Source organism: Diceros bicornis, chromosome 23 (genome assembly GCF_020826845.1).
Source record: "Diceros bicornis minor isolate mBicDic1 chromosome 23, mDicBic1.mat.cur, whole genome shotgun sequence".
NCBI lineage: Eukaryota > Metazoa > Chordata > Mammalia > Perissodactyla > Rhinocerotidae > Diceros > Diceros bicornis.
This window is the reverse complement of record NC_080762.1, coordinates 17,445,597-17,463,672: the sequence shown is the minus strand read 5'-3', so window position 1 is coordinate 17,463,672 and position 18,076 is coordinate 17,445,597. Positions and strand designations below refer to the sequence as shown.

The window sequence follows — 18,076 nt, the reverse complement described above, 5'->3', positions numbered from 1 at the left end:
CTTCAGGATCTGATTTTCCAGGCCACCTTGAAGCCTCTTATGGCTGCTATTACAGTTCCTGTAATGTTAGCATTCACTTTGGTTTCTAAGATAATAACAAATGTGGTTACTTGTTTATAAGGTCCTCTGGCTATGGTTTTTGTTTTTATAACAGTTTAGGACATCAGAACACTCCCTAAATCATACATCATTATTACCCAGTGAATTCAACAGGTCAAGAGCAGATTCAAAGTCCCTAAGTTTAGAATAGGAGATTATAATGACTTAGATCTGTTCATTAGATTTATATAAAACACTATGAACTTAACTCTTTAAAACTGTTTTGACAGATCATCTGTTGTTGGCAGAATTTATATAAAAACAGTGTATTTGGAAAGATATTTAGCTTTCTCATAATAGATAAGTTACTATTTTGGAAATAGATATATTTTCACACATGTACTTTTCTCCATATCCCGTGACACTCATGCAAAATAAGATTAAGCATATTTGTGGTTGACATATTCTAGCTAGCCTTTCCAGGTATGTTTTTTGAAAGCAATCTTGGAAAGGAATGCATTTAACTAAATGGACCAAAAGGTTCTTTTTCTTTGATGAGAGCTAGGTCCTTCCTCAAAAAGTTTCTTATGCTCTGTTAAATTAGGTGTAGAATATTCTCATTACTCTTGCTGCTAAGCAAGACATCAGCCATATGATGCAGAGTTATGCAGTGCCTTCATATCTAAAACTTTTATACTGCACTTTTTAAAGCTTTTATTTTGAGGAAAGGAAAAGGGCATTTGTCTGAATATGGATTCTAAGTTGTATATATTTCCTGTCATTCTAAAAAAGTGAATTTGTGAAGCAAAATTTTGCTAAATGTTCAACTTGGAAATTTAATATACCAGATTATTAAAATACTGTCCACTAACTAGTTCATTGACTTTAAAAGTAAAATACGTACGACTGTTAAAACTATACGAAGAAAATTTCATTTTTGTCTAATTGCATTTAAAAGAAATGTTAAAATATTAAAATGAAAATAAAACTTTCCAACAAAGAGCTCAGTGATTATATAATAGGAACAAGATATGTGCTTGTTAGAAATAAAGCATATATAAGCCAAATTACCAAATAAAGCAATTCACTGCTGAGTTTTATTCTGATTAATTACAATGATTGGTTTGTATTGACATCAAAGGATTAGGTTTTTCCATCAATTTGTAAATGGACAGCCAATTTTCACAGACGTTTGAGACTTAAAAACTGTTATCTCATTTTAAATTTTTATGCTTCTATAAGATTATTTATTTTTTTTGGTGAGGAAAATTAGCCCTGAGCTAACATCTGTTACCTATCCTCCTCTCTTTGCTGAGGAAGATTGGCCCTGGGCTAACATCCATGCTCATCTTCCTCTACTTTATATGTGGGACGCCTGCCACAGCATGGCTTGATAAGCGGTGTGTAGGTCTGCCCCTGGGATCTGAACCTGCAAACCCTGAGCCACCAAAGTGGAGCTTGCTAACTTAATCACTACACCACCAGGCCAGCCCCTCTATAAGATAATTTTTAAAATTTAAAATTAAAATAGAAAGATGTAGAATTCAAACATCACGAACTAAGAAATTGTAGCACATATTTTTCTTTTTTCCTGTTTATCCTCATTTACAGACACTATCTGAATTACAGCTAAAGGGTTTAAAACTGTTTTTCCCCTTTTTGACCATAGTAAATAGCTGTGTTCTGAGAAGTAAACATGAACAAATTACTCAGACCACGGAAGGATAGGTGAGTAGGTCGAGGAAGTGAGGATGTCATTTGAGCTGAGAACACGTGCAGGAAGTCTGAGAAGCATGCATGCATTTATTCATTTATAACCTTATATAACCCTAGGCTTCCATGCAGTCTTACCCTCTGGTTTTAAGATTTGGGGTTTCTAGTTTTATCAAGAAAGTCTACAGCAGCAGTTTTCAAAACTTTTTACCGTAATCCATAGAAAAAAAATTTTTTTTAAAAAGTAAAGTATGACCCCTTAACGCAAATAATTATTTATATTAACAATTTTCATGAAAATGCACCTTATAGTGCATCTTTACTGTATGCACTATATTCTGATATCTTTTATTGTATTTTCTTTGAAAGTGCTGGTTTTGACTCACTGAATTGACTTTTATGATTCTGATGGGTTGTAAAACACAGTTTGAAGAAAGTCTGGCCGTTTGGGTAGACGAGAAGTAGCAATAACTTTTCTACAGTTATAAAATTTATACTCCCTCTACCTGTCTTTTCTCTCATATCTGGATTATGATCTTGGCATTAAAAAAGAGAGAAAAGTGCTAATACAGTGAATCAGCAGCCATTCACTTTAAAACTGTCCAAGTATTCTGAAATTACTAGTAACCCACAAATTAGCTAGGAGTCATTTCCTGGCACTCCATATAATTAACTTAGGAAGCATTTCACATAATTACTTGGGAACCTTTATTTGTTGTTATCATTTTTATACAGAACTCTAACAGTGGGTCATAAGAATTTTAAAATGCACATGAAGTATTCTTATATATGTTCTTGCCTACTTCCCTTCCAGTATCCTAAAGCTTGTTCACTCCTCTCAATCCATAAATCCCTTCTCGTCAGTGCTTAATGTACTGTTTAGTTATACTTCAAAACGTGACAACCCCTTACAACAGGGCTTCTCATCATGTAGGACCATTAATGGAACATTTGACGCTTTCTGATAAGTTTTAAACTATAAGCTTCTCATAAGAAATCTGAGCACAGGCCGTGGACGTTAGGCATCCCTAACAAGTAGCAAATAACGTTTTACATGTGTGAAACCAAAGGCCTAGTAGAGAAGACCAGGAGAAATATTTCCCCAATCAAAACGATGTAAAAATACAAAATGGCATCAAAACATGTTTTTTTAAATAATTTTTTCCCAAAATCACTTCTTAATCAAATCTTGACGTTCTATCTGCAAAGGCTTTCAAATGTACTTACTGAAGAATCATTATAATGTATGAATGAAGCTCCATATTGCGAGGATGAAAGTACACCTTCCACATACTGAGACAAACTTTCTACCTAAGAATTTTCAGTAGGAGCTACTGTTGCCCATGCCATCTGTGAGCATGAAAAAGCTTTAAGCTCTACACTTTCTATCTACTTTTGTAAAGTGAGATTTTCCCCCTATTTAATTTCTTTCGACGTTCTGTTTGCTGGCTCTTCATAAAATGCCAGATGATTAATACTTTTTCCTGCATACGTATGTATGAAGGTAATCAATCACTGGAGAATGAGAAAATCGAATAGGATTGTTCAAGATGCAAATAGATGCAACAGATATATGGGATAAGTTTTTGGAAAATAACTTTGTGGAGCTTTTAAAATATTTTCTTAGAGCTACAAAAGTAATGCTACATATTCCCTTCAATTTTTGGCAGTAACTCAAAAACCAGCTGAAATTTATCCTATCATAGGTACTTTTTCATAAGAAAAAAACATTGTGTTAGCTTCTGTAGTAATGTTAACTTAATTGAAATTGTCACATCAAATACCTGCACTAGTAGATCCAATTCCTGTGGTGAGCACAGATCTTGGTGTGATCTTTGCTGCATATTTGAGGAATTGAGATTTCCCTGTGCCAGGATCCCCAACCAATAGAAGATGAGATTCACCTAGAAAAAAGTAAATAATGTAAAGTTTGAAATTTCTATGAAAAGACTCATGAATAAGTGTAATTAATCAAAAAGAAAATGGTCCACTTGGAAGGCCAACACAATTTATATTTATATACTGCTTTTGCTTAAGGTCATTTGAGGAAGGATTTAACTAGAATATCTTTAGAAAAGTTAACTGTCATCATAAATAACAATCTTCAATTGATTTCTGAATGTGACATTTAAAATCTAAATTCTTTTAATAGATTTTTTTGCTATTTCCAGATGTTTGGGCCTATGTTTAACATTTTAAAAAATTTTCGCTTATAAAGTTCCTGACTTTAATATATTTTTCAATACCAAACTACTGTGATTATATCTTTCCATACAAGACATATAAGTATTTTATTATATTTTTATTTAAGCACTTTTAAGTGTTCGGGATTTTTTAAGTGCTTTATAAATATCAAATCACTTATGATTCCAACAGTTAAGTGAACACCTTTTCATTTTATGAAACTTTTGTAGTTTAATGAAATATCTATCTTAAAGTACTCTTAATTTTCAAATGTAACATAAATGAACACATGAATATCCTGTGGTATGTATTATCTCACTGATCAAACAAATTTCTTAAGTAATATTTGAGTATCTTCTAAATATATTAATAGGAAACACCTCTTTAAGCTCAACATTTAGCAGAGTGCCTTGCAAGCAGTAGGTGATCAAAACATACAATACGCATAAACTTTATTATACTTACTATTCTATACTGTACTATATTTTGGTTTTAAAGTCTCTCCTAACAGCCTGATTTACAGTAATGTTCTTTTAGTCTTTTGGTTTAGACTTTGGTTATCATAGGCCACATGAGGGCCATAATAAACCTACGTTATGCCAGATTCAGGTCAGTTGTGTGTTAGCCGCAAAAAAGCTTTCTGCCAGTTGGACATAATTACACACTTAGTGTAATCTTTGCTTGAATGCATGACCTACGGCCGCACCTCATGGCAGATGGCACATTTGCTACCTACCAGCAGAACGGTAACCAGCAGGCAGGTAACAGAGCAGCCGTCTGAGAGAGACACACTGACAGTCACAGATGGAGAGACGCTGACTTGGAGACATTAAAAAGCACTATTTCTAATCTTTTCCTCTTGAAGAGAGACTGGGGATCCAATGAAAAACACAGACAGCAATAGAAATGTAAAGATTGTATTTTGTGGCACCTTTATATGCTGGAGCACAAATACATACTCACTGAAAAACTTAGGATTTCTTTCAGTCTTTGGAAAGACTGCAATTCTAGAAAATAGCTCCTGATGCTGGACTAAGTATTAGATAGTCAGACAACTTTCAGCTTTAAAAGATTACATTTGGAGACTAAAGCTCACTAAGCAATTTTTATTCAGGAAAGAAGAATTCTAGCTTCTCTCCTTGTATGTGTTAATATTTCTCAAAATTTTTAAAGAGGTACTAACCTCTGACCCGTGTTCCTGTAGCATCAGTCCTTTGAATCCCACCAGCCAGCACCATGGCCACAGCAAGCTTGACCAGATACATCCCAAAAACTTGAGGGCACAAGCTGGCCAATATTTCATTCCTTCCTAGGAAGGGCAGAAAGATCAGAAGTTAGCAATAATTTTCAAGAAATCCTAACTGAAACGTCCCTTCTTATCCTATCTTCCTATAAACACACTGCCACCTAAAATGATCAATAGGACCATTTCCAAATGACTAAAAGGAGTAAATAACTTTAGTTTGCTCCTAAAAGTCCTTTTCTTATTAATGCCATGAGATGAAAAGTCTGTTTTTTATTCACGGGTGCTACCTGCTTAAGTTTCTATAAGTTTATCATACTTCAGAAGGAACAGAAAGGAATCTCCTTGTCTCCCTCATTAGGCCCACATTATCCCTCAAAAATAATTTTTTTTTTTTTATAAAGTACAGAGGCTGTACTTTATACAGTAATTTCAGTAAAAGTACTCCACTGCCTAAATAAAAGGAAAGTGCTTGATCTCAGAAACAAGTCAGACTGTAGGAGCCAGTAACCGTTAACACAAGAGGTACTTGGAGCTCATGGAGCTTCTCCAGAGGTGTAAGAGAAATAAGGTCAACACCCTTTGCGAGGCAATTCAGCATTTGCTCTGAGCAGTTTGGTAAACTCTCTTTTATTAGAATAAGTTACCAGGGTATCAGGGTATTAAGAAGATCATTATAAACTACAACTCTAGCAATCCAAGCTAGAGGTCTAGATTCTTCTGATCATGTGCTTTAAATAAGAGAATATCAGTATTTTAGGTTCTGTTTTCAGAAATGTCAAAACACCAAATCTGAGAATCTGCCTATCTCATCCATGACAAAAGTAGGTGTTTCATTCAGTCACTGGCCTAATCAACCAACAGAGGCTCTCAGAACCTATGAGGTTCTAACAAGCCTTCCCTCCCATAACAAGTCTTAACTTATATGCAATTCACTACTCTGATGGTACTCTGTATGTCTACATTGCTATTACCAGAAATTAACATCCACATGCTGGTAACTAAGTTGTATGGTTCAAGACTTAGATTTATCTCTGAGTCGGTACTCATGTTTCAGGGACAACTCTTTTCAGGAGGAAAATAATTGTACAAATACTACTTTAGCTGATGATTTCAGTTCTAGAAGCTTTTCTGGCAAACCATCAAGGGCTTGAAAGCAAAGGGCCTTCCTCCACAATTTATGGCTCTATACACAAAGGCTACTTTTTGTAATGAATCAAAATTGACTGAGTGGCAACTAAACCATGGTGCTGTGATCTGGGATGGCAGAAATGGTGGGGAAAGAAAACATTTTAGTACAAAGGGGACCATCAAGAAGAATTAGTAAATCCTGGAAGGCAGGTCATTAACTGCCAGAGGGAATCCTTCCCTTTCCTGAGATAGAAAACTCAGAGGAAAAAGATGAAGAAAGTTCTAGGATCTAAGCAGATAAGAAGACCTGATAGCAGGTGGGTAAATTCTGATCAGAATCTAGAGCTTACACATACAAAGAAAGAAGGTATAGCCTCAACAAGTAGGTTTACCAGTAGGCAAACTGACCTGGGAGACGTCCAAGCCAAAACTTCCAGAGCTAGCATTGTTGAGTAAAGGTGGATTCAGTGACTAATGTGCTGACAGGAAGCATATCTCAGTGGTAAAGACCACAGGCGCGTGTCAGTGGCCTGGATTCAAGTCCCAGTGCTACTACTTAATAGCTGTCTGACTGAGGGCAAGTTTCTTAACCTCTCTGTCTCTATTTCCTTATCTGTAAAATGGAGATGATAATGGTATCGCATAGAATTGTTGAGGATCAAGGAGTTAATAAGTGTACAGCACACAGAACATACAATACCTGGCACACAGTAGGAGCTACGTAAATGTTAACTATTACATTACCTATATTACTTGTGCTTATTTCTGATCTCAATTTCCACACATTGTAATCAACACAAAAGATATACTATGAAGGCAGGTCTAAGGTATGAGAGAAAAGCAAAGGGGAACGGCCATTCCCCTAAATTTGTTTTCTAAAATTGAGAAACTCAAGTTCCTTGGGTCGTGGCAATAGAAGTTCCCTTGGCTATACTGGGGAAGAGAATGCATTAGAGTGACTACTCCCCCCATCCTTCCCTCCCTCCCAAATTTCTGGTTCTAGACCATGTTAATAGTGTGGCTATGGCCCAGTAATCCATTCTTGTGGCACAGCCCTCAGTTACCCAATGAAGAGAACTTCTTAGATCTAAGATAACTGAGTCACCCCAGAGTTCATTCAGATGGCCCAACAGACCCCAACTCCTACGTCTGGGTTTCTATCCAGCATCTAAGCACCAGGGTCAAGGGATCCCTGAGGTCACTGTAGATCAGAATAAAACCTGTGGCTCCTCCTAGTCAGTACCCACAGTATCAGGTCTTAATGATGCAGGTCAGCCTCCAAGAGCTGAGCAGTGAAGTCATCTCTGTCTTTACACTAGCAAAAGTAAGACAACTTGTTGGATACAGCTCCCTACCTTCACCCGCCTCACCCCATCCCTAACACACACACACACACACTAAGTACTGGGTACTTAGGAAACTAAGAAAGCAGAATCCTTTCATACTAAAAAGAAAAATGTTGCCTCGTTTTCTGCCTGTCTTCCTACTTATATTTCTCACACGGTTATTATATTTGTTTCTTCCTATTATCCAGTAAATGAGTTGTACAGCTATAGCCTTCTAATTAAAACAAGATGGACTCTCTCATCGCCAGCACAAAGCACTTCTGATGGTCTGCTTACAGCACTGTATGACGCCCTTCCTTCGCTGTTAGTAGGCAGAGTTGGGCTGTGGCACTGCAATTAATAAGGAATGACCATGGTCCAAGGAAGAGTTATAGATTTTTGTAAGGACCTGATCCTATGAAACAATTTTAGGTAAAAAAATTCATTTAAAAATATTTATGATTTTTCAGGCCTGGCCCCATGGCTAAGTGGTTCGAGTTCTGTGCACTCCACTTCGGGGGCCCAGGTTCAGATCCCAGGTGCAGACTTACTCCACTCACCAGCCATGCTGTGGAGGTGTCCCATGTACAAAAAAATAGAAGAGAGTTGGCACGGATATTAGCTCAGGGTGACTCTTACTCAGCAAAAAAAAAAATATATATATATATATGATTTATTTTATTTTATTTTTTTGTGAGGAAGATCAGCCCTGAGCTAACATCCGATGCCAATCCTCCTCTTTTTTGCTGAGGAACCGGCCCTGGGCTAACATCTGTGCCCATCTTCCTCTACTTTATATGGGATGCTGCCACAGCATGGCTTGACACGCGGTGCATCAGTGTGTACCCAGGATCCGAACCTGCGAACCCCAGGCCACCGAAGCGGAACGCACTTAACCACTGCACCACTGGGCCAGCCCCTATATATATGTGATTTTTAAAGGGCTTGCTTAATAAAGTCACAATGTAGAGATCTTTGGTTCTTTCTGTATAGATCAGATAAAAGAATGATCAGGAACCACTACATATGTGCTACACACATAAGCAAAAAGAAAATCATTCTACAAAGCAAAAGCAAACTACCTACATTTAGGCAAGTGAAAGCCTTATTTTGTGAAATGGTATCTGTCCAGTTCAGCATGTGATTTAAAAATAAGTAATCACTATGTATTAGATTTGAGGTGAAGTTTATTAGAAATAGTCTATTACTAGCTTCAGTTCATTCTTCTCAGAAGATGCCTCCAAGGAAGAATGAAAACAGACATTTAAAGATTTAATTGGTGTTTATACAATTGGGATTTTTAAATAAAAATACTCTGAACCCAAAGGCTGTGATGTTTTAATCTGTGACATTATCTCTTAGTGTCACTCAAAAATTTTTGCTGCAATAACAAAGCTTATTTTTTGCATCTTTGTAACTCTCATCATCTCTTTCCTACTTATTCCATATTTTTAAATCTTCAGCTAAAATAGTGTGAAGCTGTCTTTATTATCTAAGGTCTACCAGAAAAGACATATGGCTTTAACAGGATGACGTTTCATAATAGGATGAGTTTTGCTTATATAAGGAGGAACTGTATATTTGACTGGTAAAGAAGGTAGAAAACTCTGAAACTATTTTTGCAGTATTAGAGATGTTAAAATAATACTTAGAGGGGCCAGCCCAGTGGCGCAGCGGTTAAGTGCACGCGCTCCGCTTCGGTGGCCCAGAGTTCACAGGTTCGGATCCCAGGCGCTCACCAACGCACCGCTTGTCAAGCCATGCTGTGGCGGCATCCCATATAAAGTAGAGGAAGATGGGCACGGATGTTAGCCCAGGGCCAATCTTCCTCAGCAAAGAGGAGGACTGGCATCAGATGTTAGCTCAGGGCTAGTCTTCCTCACAAAAAAAAAAAAAAGTTAGAAATGGAAAATCTCTTGACATTCAGCCTAAGTTTCCAGTAAGATCTCTAAACAGAAAAGAGTATGCCAGAAAAGGGCCTCAAAGGGAGACTATGGCTAGGTACTGTCTAATGCTACTACCCTTTGACCTCAGTCACTGAGTTATGCAGCATGTAAGCTGCCCCCAATCACAGACATCATATTTAACTATTATTGAATGAAATGCCATTAACTATCAGTTTTATACCTTTAGTCACAAACCTGCAAAAGGATCGGTCTTATGGTATTCCCAAAAATCTTCAAATTCCTTTCGGACCTCCTCATCCATGATGATCCCTGCAGATTGCTCATTATTTACTTGGACATAATTGGCTTTCAGGACTATCTCCACTTCACAGCGCACATCTTGCTGGAAGGGCTTCCACCGTTGCATTACGACCCCATAAATAGTGAGGTCATCGCCTGGGAAAAAGCACCAAGTGAGTCCAGCGGTAGCATTCTGCCTGCTGGGCACAGACTCACATGACAAGGGACCAGAAATGAGAAATAAACCACTCTCACATCAGGGTTTAGAGTGGTCTACACTCATCCAGAAAGCAATCTGGGGGCAAAAGAATAATTCCCAACTTTTTTTTTTAAAGGCACTTGTATCTGCACAGCTAAACGCGAAAGTCAGCATTTTTATTTTTCTTTATCTGCCACTTGATAATCACACCAAATTATCACCGTTCCCTGGGAAAATGGTTTACTGGATGGTTTATTCATTGTTGTTATATTGGGTGAAATGTTCGTCCTCTCAGAATCTCTAACCATATAGTTCTCATTTAAATAAGAGGTGGGAATTGCAGCCAGAAGGTTAAACTATAATCAATTTGGTGTCAGGAAAAGAGAATATCTTGTGATGACTGATGCTAGTTTTAGTTTCTTATATATTAATTTTCTTATATATTAATTAATATAATTAATTAACATTTTACTCGCTGCCTTTTTTAATGAACAAAAGAATGAACAAACTAAGAAATCACTGAATACCTGTTCTAGTTCAAAGCTCCTTCCATAAACTATGAAAGCACAAGATACAACTCTTGTTTGTTTCTTCTTGGTCGGTTCCTTCCCACCTGAGGAAACTCTCCCATTCCTGGTGGGCAGAATATTAAACTTTTACAGATTTTCCTAAGAGGCCTTGGGTAGTTTATAGGCACATTCTCCAAACGCTGACATCTATGCTTATTATTACATACAATTTAATGCATCAATTAACAAGTATTATGGATGCTTGGCATTCAATATTTTACTGGAGAAAAGGGGGGCCAAAAGAGAAAAGACATAATCCTAGTCCCCAAAGATTTCAATCTTGTTGAACAAAGGATGTTGGACATACCCCAAACCCAATCCTGGTATTTATATTTTGCACAAAAAATATTGTCTCTGAACTGAACAAGCAAATCTTCATTTCCAAGCCTGTGTCAAATATATATTTGCTGATGCAAAATGCTTTTCACTCTCTAAATTTCAGTGTGTAATGCGTAATCTGCAAAGCTTTTGATTTTCAAGAAAAGTGTTCTGTAAATGCTAAATGCATGGAAGTGGCAGCAATTCACAGAACAGAAAGCATATTTCTAGCCCAAGGCAACTTCATCGTAAATGACGACAAACAGCTTAAAAAGTTGCTTTACACATGTTTTCAAGGTCCTTCCTAAGCCACTGCTTGGATGGTTTTCAAACCCAATCAAGAATAATGAGCATTTACTATACTGTCTGCCCCCAGTTTTTTAGACGAAAATGACTGGGGCAACTCTCTATGAGCTCTTGGAACAGTCCTCTAGTATGGCCATTTTAATGGGTTATATTTAGGTTGTTTCTAAATTAGTCAAAGGAGGAACTTAACTTTTAGATATAGTACCCACTAGTAGGAATCTGACTTCAATAAGCAGTGATAATTGGAAAACGCAGAGGACTGAAGAACGGCCAAGAACATGGACTCATCAGATTTGGATTCAAATCCCAGCTCCCCCACTCACTGGCTCTGTGACCTTGGGCAAGTTATCGAACTTTACTAGGGCTATGTCTTGACCTACAAAATGCGAATAATTATACTTACATCATAGGACTATAGTGAGAATTAACTCAGGTAATGTTTATAAATTACTTAATACAGTATCTAGAATTTAATAAGTGCTCAATAAATATTAGCTATTATACTAAACCTACCTTACATTTGTAGAGCAACTAATACCTTTAAAAAGCTTTTAATACATACAGGTTTTTATTTACTCAAATATTTACTGAATGGCAGATTCATGTGATCATCAGAATAACTGTGAGGTATATATGGTAGTCCAAATTCTATAGTAAAAGTGATTACAGACAATGTTATTTCCAGGAAGCTAAAATTCTTACTTTTATACAATCCAGTTTCTTGTGCTGCTCTATCTTCGTAAGCATATTTACCACTGCAGCCATCCCCAGTTAGACCCATCTCTGAGCTCCTGCTGCACTGAGAGTTATCAGCACACAACCCCCAACTTTATTACTCTGCACGTCAGACTGGAGTTCCTAACTAGACTGTAAATTCCCGAAGGGCAGGATTATGCCATTTATGTCTTTTGATTCCCACAGAGATTTGTAGCTATGGATAAATGAAAAATAGCTGTTGACAGACTGCATCCACCCATTCTTTATTATTAGTGACACGTGAAAGAAAAATAGCTTAAGATTTTTTTTCAGTGCAGAAAAAATTTAGGTTAGATGAACTGCATGAAAACATCTTATTCTTTATCAAATGATATTTTCATGTTCGGGCTAAGATCATACAAGCACTGCTTTGCTGATCCAGATATGACAGATTTGGGTTAAAATCTAGAGTGCTATACGAACAAGTACTCTGACATAGCCTTGTCCATTTAGCAGGCAATCCATGATCAAAGGTGTTAGTTCCTGGTGCACTGTTTTGACAACTATAAACTGTTAATGTATTTGACATAAATTTCAAACTATGGGTTGGAGATTCTTGGGTGGATACGGGGAGTCCTTTGATAAAGAATTATTCTTGACTCTAGATACTGAACTCTTTTATTTCCATAGAGTGTTTGCCTCATCGTTTTTTGAAATGTCAGCTCAGTAAATATTTTATAACTGAGGCATTTGGAAAAGTCTAGGGTTAACAAAAGGGAAATGACAAAATTTGCAGAAATAAAGTACTTTTGATCTGCCCAGGAGGGGACAACTGGGATGTGGAATAAGAGATCAGACATACCTGTTACTGCCCAGGGGACACACTTGTGCTGTCTGTTTTTTATAGAGATTAAGGGTGTTTGAGTGAGAAGGGAAAATATTTAAAGCAGGGGATGTTGAGGTGAACTGAAAGGCAGCTCTTGACAAATTCAGCTAAGGTTTAGCAATCATTTCCATTTTCTGACCCACCTTCTATTTAACTTAAATGTTGGATAGCAAGTGGAAATTGCTAGGCAAATGGTAAAAGAAGAGTTTTTAAGTTATTTGGAATAAGAGGAGGAAAGAGAAAGGATAATCTCTTATATCCTCCTCGGAGACAAAGGTCTGGTCAAGGCCTGGGAATATGTGTAGGGAGCAGGAGATGCTGGCTTTAGGGGAACAAGTTTCCATTCACCTTTTCTTGGGCTGGAAATAGTAGTGTCAGAGAAGCTGATGAAAGTTTTGCAGCTCTGAGGACAACCTTGTTTGAGATTGAAAGTCTGTAAATCCAAAAGATTGTTAAACTCTATACTAGAGTCTTCACTGCCTGTCAGTTCTATTAAGACTACAGTGAGGGAGACGAAGGATGGATGAGGATACCTGTGTTGAAATGTGGAAAACGTCAAGTACTTTGGATAGAAAAAAAATTTTTTTTTTTGGTGAGGAAAAGTGGCCCTGAGCTAATACCTGTTGCCAATCTTCCTCTTTTTTCTTGAGGAAGAGTGTCCCTGAACTAACATCTGTGCCCGTCTTCCTCTATTTTGTATGTGGGTCACCACCACAGCATGGCTTGATCAGTGGTGTAGGTCCATGCCCGGGATCTGAACCTGCGAACCCGGGCTGCCGAAGGGGAGCATGTGAACTTAACCACTACACCACCAGGCGGACCCCAGAAAAAAAATTTTTGATTAAAACTTTTAGATGATCACTTTGAAGGCAGTCTGCTTCTGTCTGAGATCGTCACCCTTAGCTGACCAGTGCATGTAAATTTTATAGCCCTACCCTCTACCAACAGCTGAAGAAAGCACCCTTTATTCTCTCATTCTCTTTCATTTTGCATTATATATGCAAATATCACCAACAGATCCATTTCAAAAACATACCAAATTTTATTAAGAAAATCTCTTAAAGGGCCAGCCCGGTAGCTTAGCGGTTAAGTGCGTGCGTTCTGCTGCTGGCGGCCCGGGTTCAGATCCTGGGCGCGCACCGACGCACCGCTTCTCCGGCCATGCTGAGGCCGCGTCCCACATACAGCAACTAGAAGGATGTGCAACTATGACATACAACTATCTACTGGGGCTTTGGGGGGGGAAAAAAAGGAGGAGGATTGGCAATAGATGTTAGCTCAGAGCCGGTCTTCCTCAGCAAAAAGAGGAGGATTAGCACGGATGTTAGCTCAGGGCTGATCTTCCTCACAAAAAAAAAAAAAAAAGAAAAAAGAAAATCTCTTACATTTAAATGTGGTTACTGCAGAAGAGAGAATAGTATTTACCCTCTTGGGCTACACTGCTGATTTACAAAACCTCCTAATATCTTAATTTTTTAAACAAAATATTTCCCTACTGTTTTCTTTGTAAAAACAATAATTTTAAAATTCAGTGTAGAACACTTCCATTCTATAGATGTGGGCTGATACTAATCCTTACCCTTCAACAAATACTTCCAAGTTTGATTTGTTCCCAGGCTCCCTCATGAAGAGTAAGAGGGGATAAGGTAAGTTCAGAGGGGCAGAGGAGAGCTTAGGAGGTGCCTGGTTGGCCTAAAGATCAAAGCATAACTCAGAATGACATCGCAACAACCAGGCTTCTGGAGCCCTCAGATTTCCAGAACAGCTCTGAGGCTCAGAGAGTCTTTGATTTGCCTGGAACATTGTAGATCATCCAGAGCAACTGCCATCATGAGGACTAAATCACTAACAAGGTGCTGTACATCCCCTGCTTGACTGTCTCCAAGAAAAGAAACTCACCATCATGCAAGGCCCATGTTGGATGCCTCTGATTATTAGATACTAAGTCAAGATCTCTTACTGTAGCTTCAGCCCACTGAAACCCAACAGTATCTTCTGTAATTACAATTCCACGTCTATATCACAATCTTCCAACTAATGAAAGTTTTCTGTCATTTCCTTCCTGAGGCTTCTCCATGCTAAAAACCCACAGTTCTTTCAGTATGGTTTCAAGTTCCCTCCCAATTCAGGCAATTTGCCAATGGAAACACTGAGGACCCCAAATCAATGTGACTCCTGCAGTGGTGTCACCGGCACAGAGCAGAGAGAAACAATCACCTCCTGTCTTCTAGACACCAATCAGAATGCAGTAGCATTTGACAGAAGCACATCCTCTGATGCATTTTATACAATGCTGTTAAGCTATGGTGCACTGACGAGGGTCATGGACGAGAAGTCAGTGGATCTGGGTTCAGGTTCCCGTTCTGCCACTTAACTCTCCAAGTGACCTTGGGCAAGTCAGGTCCTTCATCTATAACACAAGCAAAAGTGGCTTTTCCTAAGAAATACTTTAGGACCTCCTACAGAAGCTAACAAAAGTTCATTCTTACCAGATTTGCAACTATCCACTAAGTCATCTTCCAGGATAACCTTCATAGATCGTGGAATACTTCCAACAGAGAGCCTTTGAACCTAGCAAGGAAAAGAAAACAAATACTGAGTATGCTTAAATACATGCTAAGTATTCCGAAGCCTAGCAGTTCTTAAAATTAGTTTCCATTTCTCTGGTATTATCATACAATTTAATTATGATGGGGATTTATGGAATTTTCTTAAAAATTGTGCCTATTATCAATTTAAGAATTCACTAAAACTAGAGTACAATAGAAACATCAATATGGAAAATATTCCCAAATATAATCTACCTGTGGATGGTCAAAATAAACAAATGCTCCAAATACTAAACACGATAACAAAGTTACTTACCTAGAAAAGAGAGGCAGTTCTTTCCTGATCTCTAGTCACAATACCCAGAACAAATCACTCAGTTCCTTTGATATTCCTTAGTAACAGAACCCTGGTTTTATTCCATGTGGACATGTGCCAAGTAAAAAGACTATCTCTCCCAGGCTCCCTTGCAGCTAGGTGTGGTCATATGACTAAGTTTTGGCCAATGAGATATAAGCAGACATGCTGTAGGAGACTTCGAGGGAGAGTGCTTAAACAGAGACTTGGGTTAGATGGCATCCCTTTTTCCTGTTCTCTGACTGGGATAGATGTGATGCAGTTGGAGCTATCATCCTGGACCACAGACAACCATAAGAATAGAAGCCATGGGTTCAGAATGGTGTAGAAAGACAGAAGGAGTCTGAGTCCTCAACACTGAGGAACCTACACGCTAGCCTTGGACTGCGTATCTCCTACTTATTTTAGATGAAAGAGTAAACCTTTGTGTTTAAGCTGCAAGTAAAGGCAATCAGGCTCACTCTCATTTGTTGAAGTGTTTACGTATACCTCATTTGACACAGCAAATAAAATTGGGCCAAAACCCCAAATCCTGCCCACTCCAATGTTTAACAACCAGTTAAACCTGCTTAATTTTCTCCTATCCATTAATTAAGAACAGCTACTTTGAACTACTTAAATATTCATTTCTCTAATTTTCACATAATTATTGTTATTCCACAACCCTCTTGCCAATGCTCTATATAAAAAGATGATTATTTCATGGTCTCTAAAAACTATACTGATATATGTGCAACAGTTTCACGTGTGATCTTCCACAAAGTGATAACACAAGTTCCATCTGTAAGCCGTTTTGTGTTCCCTAGTCCTACGCAATTTCCCCATAGCTGAAAAACACTTCTTCAAATTTGTTAATTTTCTAATTTATTTGATTTATATACCTGTTCCTGAATTTTGATTTCCTGATAATCTCTACACCTGGTTGGAGATGAAGACAAGCCTGAGAGGCAAGTGAATTTTGAAGAATCACAGCTCTCCAAGCTGGGGCATGAGGACGGCCGGCAGAAGGTATAATACTGCTCAAAGTCAGCCTTGACCACAAACACGTGCTTGCACTTGTTACACATGTAATCCCGCTCAAACTCCAGCACCTTCACCAGACTTGTTCGAATCACTGTCCCAGTGACAGATAAAAAGTGTCCCACATCCTTGGTTTTAGGGATGTGCTCCCTCACCAGCTCAGGACAGACGGGCAAACCTGATGGAGAAAAAACAAAAAAAAACCACATCAACTTATACCCTGGGATTTGACTCTATGGAATATATTCTTTTCATATTTCCTGGGGGAGAAAGTATAATTTCAGGAAAAAAAATCTTTGTGTTTTACTTTGGAAAAAATCAGATCAACTCAATTAAGAAAACAGAAAAGAATTATTTTGAATAACAATTATCAATGGACTCTTTTTAAAAGTACATATCTAGATGATATAATGATCAGGATTAAAAAAAGGATTGATTCTCATAAGAGGTCTATCTCAGTAGGATCGAAATACAGTATATAATTGTAACCACACTGAAGAACATACTGCCATGTGCCACACATAAAATCAATTGATGTCTCTTTGAGTAAACCACAAAGCTGAGTGATAAAGAGATGGTAGCATAATGACCATAGAGTCCCACAGTGCTAGAAGGCTAGTGCTTTTTTTGGTAGGTTCAGGATTTATTAATACATAAATCTGACAGTGTTTTCAAGCCTTGAATTACCTAGAGGTTTACCCAAAGCATCACTTGATCCTTTAAAAACCTTGTGTTTTTCACAGTTAATAAAGAGGCAACTTAAAAGGTGCAAAATGCCAAGCAAAATTCTTATGCAGAAATGCCCTCTTTTTCATGTTTGGCTACAATGCACCACTAGAGTAGAGAGATGCCGGCTGGAATGGTCACAGGCTGCCTCCTAACAGGTTTATAGAGGTAGCGTTTGTTACGCTGGTTCATGTCCCATGGTCTATTGTATTGTCCTTAGAATTTAGTAGCTCCGAAACCTGATAAGTGTGCACGCTGAAGACAAATCTATCAGATTTGCCAAGCTCATGAGAAATAACCATAATTGGTATGATTATACTTTAAGTTTCTTCTCCTGGATCCCGCATTCTCTTCCTGATGGGGTGGCCTCCATCCTAGGCTTCAGCTGCCACATATACAGCAACAAGTGCCAACTCTGTTTTTTTTTTTTTTTAGCCAGAATCTGTCTCTCAAGCTCTATAGCTAAATATCCTCTTGTCTATCACATGTCTCAAACTAGATATCTTCTTGCAAACTTAGTGTATCAAAAAGTGTCGTCATGATTTCCCTCCACTCTCTCTGCCCCTCTCCATCTGAAAATGGTATTTCCTTATTTATTCTTTCAACAGACATTCACTGATTGACTACCTCA

General features: G+C 37.9%; 1 protein-coding gene across 3 annotated transcripts in view; it reads right to left on the bottom strand.

The window, feature by feature from the left end:
* The window catches only part of MCM9 (minichromosome maintenance 9 homologous recombination repair factor), an 86,520-nt gene that overhangs the window by 62,335 nt on the left and 6,109 nt on the right, over window positions 1-18,076 (bottom strand). For all 3 annotated transcript variants that reach the window (XM_058566378.1, XM_058566379.1, XM_058566380.1), the window contains exons 3-7: window positions 16,581-16,897; window positions 15,285-15,366; window positions 9,777-9,977; window positions 5,120-5,245; window positions 3,537-3,656 (exon numbers count right to left, since the gene is read on the bottom strand). In XM_058566378.1, coding sequence (XP_058422361.1) covers window positions 3,537-3,656; window positions 5,120-5,245; window positions 9,777-9,977; window positions 15,285-15,366; window positions 16,581-16,897 — 846 coding nt within the window. The remainder of the gene's footprint in view (window positions 1-3,536; window positions 3,657-5,119; window positions 5,246-9,776; window positions 9,978-15,284; window positions 15,367-16,580; window positions 16,898-18,076) is intronic.